This window comes from Urtica dioica, chromosome 2 (assembly GCF_054948205.1).
Source record: "Urtica dioica subsp. dioica isolate 48M chromosome 2, U.dioica_male_clone48M_v1_H2, whole genome shotgun sequence".
NCBI lineage: Eukaryota > Viridiplantae > Streptophyta > Magnoliopsida > Rosales > Urticaceae > Urtica > Urtica dioica.
In genome coordinates this window covers 50,849,236-50,858,390 of record NC_142757.1, presented here as the reverse complement: position 1 = coordinate 50,858,390, position 9,155 = coordinate 50,849,236, and the positions used below count along the sequence as shown (strand labels likewise).

Here is a 9,155-nt window from a genome sequence, read left to right as displayed (position 1 = left end):
AGGTATCAGAGGTCTTAAAGGTGTGGGGTTCCATCTAAAACCAAGCTTGACAATTAGAGGAGTAACCCACAAACCTGATAAAGAGGCCAGGATCGTAATACCCAGTCGATATGGGACTATCCTTGATACACCCCCTCACGCGCACAGGCACGGGCACACATCGGCACAGGCACTGGAAGCGTGAAGTATAGGCCCGATCAGGTAGCCCACAATCGAGAATGGGCCCCGCTCTGATACCATCTTAAAGGTGTGGGGTTCCATCTAAAACTAAGCTTGGTGATTAGAGGAGTAACCCACAAACCTTATAAAGAGCCCAGGATCGTAATACTCAGTCGATGTGGGACTATCCTTGATACACCCCCTCACGCGCACAGGCACGGGCACACATCGGCACAGGCACTGGAAGCGTGAAGTATAGGCCCGATCAGGTAGCCCACAATCGAGAATGGGCCCCGCTCTGATACCATCTTAAAGGTGTGGGATTCCATCTAAAACCAAGCTTGGTGATTAGAGGAGTAACCCACAAACCTTATAAAGAGCCCATGATCGTAATACCCAGTCGATGTGGGACTATCCTTGATAAGATCATTTTGAATCTCCGGACGACCTTCCTGGCGAGCGACTTCAACCGCGCCGAGGAGGAGCTCGTGGCGCGCGAGGAAGCGCTGCGGCGAGAGATTTCGCGGCTGAAGGAGGAGAGCCACTTGGCGGTCGAGAAGCACGAGCTCGATTGCTTGGAGATCGTGGAGCTCAAGGACGAGCTCGCGAAGGCCATGGAGCACATGGCGGCGGAGGAGAAGGAAAAGGAGAGCCTTTCGGCGGAGGTGTCGGAGCTGAGGAGGGAGGTCGAGGAGTACAAGAAGCGAGTCGCTTCGCTGGAGAATGACGTGTATGTTCTCGGTCTGCGAAACTCCGGTGAATCTCAGATTTTTAGGGTTTAGTACTGAGAAGGAAGCATCCGTGTCCTCTGGAACAAGAACATATGTGAATGATATTCCTGGGGATCGGACCTTCGCAACTAAAAGTTTTTTGGCGATCGCCGAGCTTTATATTAATACAAATACTATGCGTTTCTGGAAAAAAAAAAAAAAAAATTGAGTTTGTCTTGGAACCATAAAGTGCATTAAGGAATTGAGTAAGCAGGGTTAAAGTTTCTTAGTGTCCACGCTTCTCGGATTGACTTCGCATTCAAGAGAAAACGATCCATATTTCGTTTCTAATTATGTTCTTGGGATAGGATTCTCCAAACTAGTTTCGGTTGAGCGTGATGATTTTCAAAATCAGTTTATTTATTTATTTTTTGATAATATTTTCACTAGGCTCTTGACACCCATAAATTGTACTCCGAGAGGTTTTGGATTTTCCTTCTAAATTGTTTCTTATTCTGTGCTTACTCTTATATATTTTCCCTCCCCAACGCAGGTGTTAAATCTTCACCGGTTGACCTATCGTAATTCTCGACAGCGACGACGATTGTCCCGTGGAAACCAAATTGCCCGAGAATGAATCATCACCGTGGTGTCCCAAAGTACCAAAAACGGAACAATATTATTCTCTATCGCCGAGAGAAAGTGGGAACGCGAATTATCCGAACCCCGGGGATCGAACCGTTGCCGATGACGATGCGAATCAAGAAACCAAAGCCCCGCCGATAATTGAACCCTTTGATTCTCCGGCGAAGCACAATAACCTCGTTAATAGACAATTCTCGTTCTCTAATGAGTCAAACACCGTCCCAAAGAAGACTCCGCCGCCGGTTTCAAAACTGGCTGACGGGAAATCGGGCTCGGGAAAGAGAATCCCAAGGACCCAAGATTATGAACTCTTCTGGTCTCGTCTTAGCAAAACCGATTAGTTCTTCTTGACATTATACCCTTTTGAGACATGTCTGATATAATCTGAAGCCACTTCTTGGGTTTTACTAGGGGACAGAAAATGCCAGTTAAATAGTAGGATCAATTAGAATAGGTGATTGTTGAGCAATGATGTTCTTGTACTTATTTTGACCACGTTTATGATCTCTCTAAAACTTTCCAGCTTTTTATAAGCACTTGAGTTTCATTTGCATTCAAATTCCAATAACATAATTGAAATCACATATTCGTTGTATTTCTTCTATACCAAAATAATAGAGAAATAAAAAAAAAAATCTCATTTGTGTAGACATCTAACAGGAAATGACATCTAACAGGAAATTATACTAAAATTTATAAGATAGAACAAATATGAAATTTCCCTACTTAAAAGAGTTACCTAGGATAGCCTAGTGGTAATTCCACGCCACCTCCTGTGTGGAGTTCGTGGGTTCAATCCCCACTGCAACAATGCTGCCTTAAAAAAAAAAAAAAAAGAGTTATTCCTTTCTTATTTAAAAAAAAAAAGGAGTTATTCCTTTATAAATAATAAAAAAAGGAGTTATTCCAAAACGAAACTCCACGTGGGTAATTATAAAAAAGCATTCTGAGCAAAATATATTTATAAAGCATCAAGGTTCCGAGTCTGGTTCCTATCCATTGCCAATGATGTGGGAAAACCTCAACTTATAGACACACATCCATATTCTCTGCACTCTTATTAATATTTGATCCAGCTAATTATTTCCAAGAGAATAGGAGTCATGTATTAAAGAGAGCCTATAAGATTCCTAACACATCCATATTGTTAGGCTCTGTTTGAAACCCCCGAAAAATAGGAGATAAAGTGAAAATATAAGAAAAAATAAAAATATGAGGAAAAACAAGAGGGAAAATCAAAATTCTAAATTGTATCTGAAAGTCACGAAAAATAAGACGGAAAATTGGGGGGAAAATAAGGAAGATACACATAAACGTAGTCTTCGCATAGAAAAATTTGGAAGGATTCTCTTTTTCCATCTAATTTTCCAGGAAAATGGAATCCTCATTTTAATTATACACTTTCCCTCATACTTTCTTTTCCATCCTATTTTAACTCCATCCAAACAACCAAAGGAGAATAAGAGGGATTCCATTTTCCTTTCCCTCTTATTTTCCGGGTTGCAAACGGAGCTTTATTGTTAAAAATGACCGATATCAACACAAGACCTTGTGTAAGGTCTTGTGAAATCCCTACGATCAAGCGAATAGCGAGGACCCTCGAGCCGAGATCTCGCCAAAAACGACCATAGCCGAGGACCCGTCAACCGGACTATTGACCAAGACCAAATCCTCAACTAGGACCAATGCCACATATAATGAAAGGGCTCCACGGCCAAAGTCCAATTAAAAAAAAAAGAACTATATTTAGAATCCGTGGCACCTTGACCACACTCATCTCGAGTCAGCGGCACGCGAGTTGCTCCACCACATTGGCTCGAGTCATAATTCGAGTTCGTAGCAAAGGAATCATGAGCCACATTGGCTCGAGTCTAAAAAGATGAAGAATTCGAAGATTGTACCACTTTTGACCCATATACGTTTATAGAGTCCGGCCCTAAGTCGAACCATGTTCGATTCTAAGTGTTATCCAAAAATAACGTTAAGAGCTAACAAAACCAATTAATTTGTATATTGAATTAGAAAGGTTAGGTACCAATATACCAAATTAATACCCTGACAAAAAAAAAGGTATGAAAGTAATATTTAGCTCGGTCATAATCAAGGTTTAGAATAGTTTAAACTATAAACAGGAATTTAGGAGATTTCCATAATCGAGGCAGAGCTTAAGCCTGGTTAAAAATAATTGTACATAAAAAAAATCAAGGTTTATAATTGTATGTTTAGACTTCAGAGTAGGAAACGTGAGAAAAATATCTAATGGATCATTTAACAACGTGGACTAAGTAATAAGTACGTAGTAAATACTAAATACAACCGCTCTGAAAGCAAATAATGTCAATTCTTTCGTCTTTCTTTCTCGAGTCAACAACGAGATAAATAAATCACCTCTCGTAAAAATTTCCTACCCCTCCAATAATAAAATCGAGAGAGAGAGAGAGAGCTTTTTTTCAGTCAGATATCCTCATCTCAACTCCAAGAACATCCTTCACCAACTCATACGTCACAAACGCAATCGCTATCGACGGTACAACCTGAACCCGAAAAAAAAAAAAAAAAAAATTGAATGTCAACAAATAATATCGTAAATCATCATAACATTATTTCAAAACTATGATCTCCACCACCTTGACGGAATTAGGGACCAGGCCTTTGTACAACGCCCCGAATCCCTCGTGCCGAACTGTTTTTCTGAACGCGTCGACCATCCCTGTGTACTCGATCATCGCCGGATTTCCTTTTCCGTCGCCGGAGACGACGGAGGCGGCGTGTTTCCAGCCGACCATCTGCATCCTCCGGCGAATGACGTCGAGAGGGTAAGCCACGGTCTGGCCCACGGTCCCGGCGGCGGCCCCGCAACCCAGCCTCGTTATGACGCTCAGCTCCGAGGACTCGTCCACCAATCCCAACGGCTTCGCTTTGATCAGCCAGTCTTTCAGAGACTCGTACACCGCGAAGTTGAGACCTACGTACGGTACCTATTTTCACCACCCCGTATTATTACAGAAAAAAAAAAGTATTGGAACCCGGATTTTACGAGAGATATACAAACTTTTTCTTTTTAACGATGATTAAAAGTCGAGGATTTTACTTGCTCGATCAAAACAACAAAAGAAAAATACGATGATTCGCTCATTTATTTTTTTAACTTATATTCTGCAAGTCTAGAAAGGGTGAATTAGTGTAACTGTGGAATTTCTAGAGTGGCAGAGAATCATTGACGTAATTCTTATTCTGATAAAAGCATAAAAGATAATTAGATACGAGCATATTTAGACACAAGAGATGCTACACCTGATTAAAGTTTACTTTAGAATAACTGATCCAAAGGAACTTATGTAATTTAATTAAATAACAAATATCTAACTTAAAAAGTTTACTTTCAATCGTAACTACACTTATATAGTTACAGTTTTGAATAATTAGAATTGAGCGAATTTTATAGTTTACTTCTTTCAGGAGTAGAGTAATGTATCTAAATATGCTACACCTGATTAAAGTTGACTTTAGAATAACTGATCCAAAGGAACTTATATAATTTAATTAAATAACAAATATCTAACTTAAAAAGTTTACTTTCAACAGTAACTACACTTGTTATATTGCATTTTAGAATAAATAGAATTGAGCGAATTTTATAGTTTACGTCTTTCAGGAGTAGAGTAATGTAGACTCTAGGGGGATAGATTAGCTTGTTTTGGTGTGAAAATCAGAGTCTTTTTTATGAGTTAAAGTATCTATTTGTGTTGTTAATTATTCACTGGGATTGAAGAGAGAATTTTTTTTACTCACAACTCCTATGACAGAAGGAAGCCATCCTTTGTACAAAGCACGAGGACCTTCTTCTCGAAGAACCGTTGTTAGAGCGTCGAAGATTCCTTTGTATTGCCGAGGAGAATTTACTGTCTAAACACAAAAATAGCCCCATTGAGAAGTGGCTTAAAAATGATTAAGAAGCTCTATTGACTCATTGAGTAGTGGCTAAACAAAAGAAAAAAAAAACATTTAGAAAAGCGTAAAACGATACCTGGACAGTGAGTCGGCCTCGCACCATGTCCATCGGGTACGTTGCCGACATGGCAATAATCCCGGCACAAGCACCGGCCCCGAGCCGTAAGAGAGGTGTCAATTGAGCCGCCTCTGTAAATATATTAATTTGCATATTACTACTTCGATACAAAGAGGTGTCCGTGAATCAATTCGCATTACGTTATTGGGACAAAATCACGCAACGCCGAAATGTGTTAATTGTGAAAATTCGAACCCGGAATGTTAAAAACAAAAAGGTCTGTTGTGAAATTCTTCCTCAATTCGCATATTGAGGATGAACAGAAATGCACCACGAAAAAGCTTCATAAATATTTAATGGTCATGTATTATGCTGTAGTTAATTGTTGTATGTATCTATATCCTTCAAAATTCAGAGAAAAGGGACCCGAAAAAAAAACATATAAAATTTAAGTACCATCTCCAGTTTGCTGACGGTAAAACCATAGAACGCCCCTGTAAATAAAATATTTCGAAATGAGAATAAGAACATCGGTCTCGTAGAGTTCTTGATTTCAAGAATTGCTGACTCATAGATAGTAAATGTGACAGAACATATGATTCCTTCAATGGGAATATAAAAAAATACCGGGACGCTTGCTCATAGCTGTAGAATTTTACAGCTGAGTTTGGAACAATCCGAGCACAATTAGTCCCATTGCCTTTGAAAAGTCCTTTGAACCCTTCAGTTTGCCATATATACTTCAAACCTTGAATCGTTCCGTTGTATTTGATACTGTGAGGATTCTGAACCTGCAAATAGCAAACAAGAATCCGATTTCACGCTATCGGTAAAGCGAGAAAACACACCTTAACCGGAAAAAGTACACCCGCTTCTTATCTCATCGTGTCCGAAGCCCCCATAGTTAGATCATCGGTCAAATACTAGATCCAACCCCGTTACTAAAGAAATTAAAAAAATATATATGTAAAATTTTAACAAGTGTAATTGATCACATTTGGATTGATGAAGAACCTGGAGTAATATTTTTAATCTTTCCAATGGGGCGACGGCAGTACGAGACCTACAGTACGAATACCGATTGAGATTTAGATTCCGATGAATAAATTCGTTGTTCAATTATTCAAGGGCTTCAAGAATCTCAAATCAAATTGAGCTATACGACATATAACTATAGTTTGTTGTATAGTTCTTCATCTAAAATAGAATACTGTAAACACACACACACACACACACACAAAAAAAAAAAAAAAAAAAAAAAAGATTGACTTGACGAAACCTGTTTTTACAATTTATACGTGATCGTTCTCGTTCATTGTGTTTCTAATTTTAGTGATTTGAGATTGACACTGATAATAGAGTGATAAATTGATGACATATAATTTATTATCATAAATGAAATCAAGCAGATAACGAATCAAGAAAATGAACCAAAAATTGAAACTCAACTCTCGAACAAGGAAAAATATTTGTAGAAAATAAATCATTATGAAAAAAAAACAAGAAATGAATACACAACAAAAACCGAAGGTTTTTGTCAAACTCACACTCCTCCGGCCACTCCTCCGGCGACGAGAGACTTGCAGACAGTGAGTACGGCGTGGCTCGGAGCCTTGACTCCTTCTCCGGCGAAGTTCGCCGTCGTCTTCTTCCCCGCCGCGTCCTCTGACGCCGCCATTTATGTATGCCTCGCCGGAGCTCGCGGTTTCTTGATTCCCGGCGGCGAGCGCTCTCGCTGCAGCGTTCGCCGAAGAAAATTTCAACTTCGAAGAGGAAAATCGTTTTTTTTTTTCGGCTCGCGATAGATCGTTGTTTTCGTTTGTTGTATTTTATATGTGTCGAAGGGGTGTACAAGAAAATTGGTTAACCGATAACTGAATCAATAGAAACCGAAATTCGGTGCCACGTCATACAATTGAAAATTCGATTCGTTTAACCGATTTGGTTTATGAAATTAAATTGATTATCGATTTTGAAATATCCGGAAATTTGTTTTTTATTATTTAATTAATTTTTTTTTACAGATAACCGGTTTTAAAATCGGATAATCGATTTTAATCAAATAACCAATTTTGAAACATATTAATAATTTTTTAATTATTATTTCTAAATTAGTACAAAATTATAGAAAAATAAATTGCTTTGAACCGAAAAACCGATTATGAAATTGGATAATCAATTTTTTGGATAATCAGTTTCAAAACTGGATAACCTTTTTTTTAAGTGGATATCGATTTTCATACTTCGGTTAACCAAATTTCGGTTTATCACCAATTCGGTCTGGTTATTGGTCAAAAAATTTGAAAATCGAAAATTTAATTTCAATTTATAAAATGAGCCAAAATCAAACCGAACCGAATCAGTTTCAGTCCAGCTTGAAATGAACTTTTGTTGGTTCTGATTTTTCAATGAACACAATAAAAAGAGGGGTAATTTGGTACTTTTTAGCTCATCTGTTGTTGTGCTTATCCACTTTTATATGACTGATTTAAAAAAAAAAAAAAAAAAAAAAAAAAAAAAAAAAAAAAAAAAACTTTTTTAAATAAAAATGTGTATGTGCGTGATAAACCCCGGGTACCAAAATTCTGTTCCATACCGGTCACAAAATAATGTTCTGTTCCTATTTACGGAACATAATGTTAGTTGAAAAAAATAGTAGAGTATATTTCAGTTTTTCTATTATTTTAATAGTGCTGAAAAACCCCGTTTTTAAAGGTTTGGCCAAAATGTCAATACTATTCCGAACGGAGTTCTGTTTTATTTAGTCTTAAAATTCTGATAAACACGTAATAGAACAAGCCAAAAAAAATTTATGTCCAGATTTATGTGCACAGTTTAGGAAAATTTTGAAATCGAAATAAAAAAACTGAAAGAAAATCAAATTATAATTAAGAAAATATTAATGGAAATAAAGTCATACAAAATAAAGAAAATTTGAATTGAAAGAGTGCAACAAAAATAAATAAGAAAAAATGGTATGAAATAGCCAATTTAAACTATGACTTTTGCAAAATAGTCATAGTTTCATTAGGTATAACAAAATAGTCAATTGAAAGTACTACGACTTTTAATCCTGCCTCGATTAATTTTAATCCAGCTTTCATAAAGCTTACATTCTGTCTTTATAGTTCGTGGGATTAAATTTAATCCAACCTAGATTAATCTTACTTTGGCTAGTTTGCTTATAGTTGACAAACTATGGCTATTTTTCAAAAACTTAAGTTCTATGGAAAATATTTTGTCTGTACTTATTTTCTTAAAATTACATATAATATGACATGTTATTGTTCCGGCAAAGATAAACCTAATCCTCGTTCACATGAAATTTAAATGTTTTAGCAAAAACACACTTTACTAAACTTTATAGAAGTATTTCATATTTTCTTAGTTATTTTTTTGTTCCGTGGCTTTTAATACATATATGAAATATGTTACAAAACATATTCTTGGGATAAGGTTTATTTCTAAAGGGAGGTTTATCTATAAGAAAGTATCACTATCCAATATCCACTCCAAATGAAAGCTGGAAAACATTGAAGAAGAAATGAGTTTTGGTCCACATTTTTATATTGACATGTCCCAAAATTTCAACATCAATCAAAGAGTCTTTTTCTTCCCACTTATTATAGCCG

At 37.1% G+C, this 9,155-nt stretch overlaps 2 protein-coding genes across 3 annotated transcripts; one reads left to right on the top strand and one right to left on the bottom strand.

Moving 5' to 3' along the window:
• Window positions 1-542: 542 nt before the first annotated feature.
• Window positions 543-1,855, top strand: LOC149405370 (uncharacterized). The gene is made up of 3 exons (XM_089607821.1): window positions 543-915; window positions 1,423-1,450; window positions 1,567-1,855. The coding sequence occupies exons 1-3, from the start codon at window positions 543-545 to the stop codon at window positions 1,853-1,855; spliced, it is 690 nt and encodes a 229-aa protein (XP_089463947.1).
• Window positions 1,856-3,708: 1,853 nt separating this feature from the next.
• Window positions 3,709-7,344, bottom strand: LOC149405369 (mitochondrial adenine nucleotide transporter ADNT1-like). 2 transcript variants are annotated; one of them, XM_089607110.1, is made up of 8 exons: window positions 7,071-7,344; window positions 6,538-6,586; window positions 6,151-6,314; window positions 5,980-6,017; window positions 5,542-5,654; window positions 5,307-5,420; window positions 4,142-4,492; window positions 3,709-4,048 (listed from the first exon to the last, which is right to left on the bottom strand). In XM_089607110.1, exons 1-8 carry the CDS (start codon window positions 7,199-7,201, stop codon window positions 3,965-3,967), a joined length of 1,044 nt encoding a protein of 347 aa, XP_089463236.1. In that variant the 5' UTR covers window positions 7,202-7,344; the 3' UTR covers window positions 3,709-3,964. The 2 variants fall into 2 exon arrangements, with proteins under 2 accessions (XP_089463236.1, XP_089463237.1); XM_089607111.1 differs by lacking the exon at window positions 6,538-6,586 and having other exon boundaries at window positions 7,071-7,342.
• Between the last annotated feature and the right edge of the window lie 1,811 nt (window positions 7,345-9,155).

Coding starts and splice junctions, on each gene's coding strand:
- LOC149405369 (XM_089607110.1), bottom strand. CDS start 7,201: ATGGCGGCGTCAGAGGACGCGGCGGGGAAGAAGACGACGGCGAACTTC. Junction 5,655..5,979: donor CCGTCAGCAAACTGGAGATG/GTACTTAAATTT, acceptor ATATATTTACAG/AGGCGGCTCAATTGACACCT. Junction 5,421..5,541: donor GAGGCCGACTCACTGTCCAG/GTATCGTTTTAC, acceptor TTTTGTGTTTAG/ACAGTAAATTCTCCTCGGCA.
- LOC149405370 (XM_089607821.1), top strand. CDS start 543: ATGATCGTAATACCCAGTCGATGTGGGACTATCCTTGATAAGATCATT. Junction 916..1,422: donor TCTCGGTCTGCGAAACTCCG/GTGAATCTCAGA, acceptor TCCCCAACGCAG/GTGTTAAATCTTCACCGGTT. Junction 1,451..1,566: donor TCTTCACCGGTTGACCTATC/GTAATTCTCGAC, acceptor TCTATCGCCGAG/AGAAAGTGGGAACGCGAATT.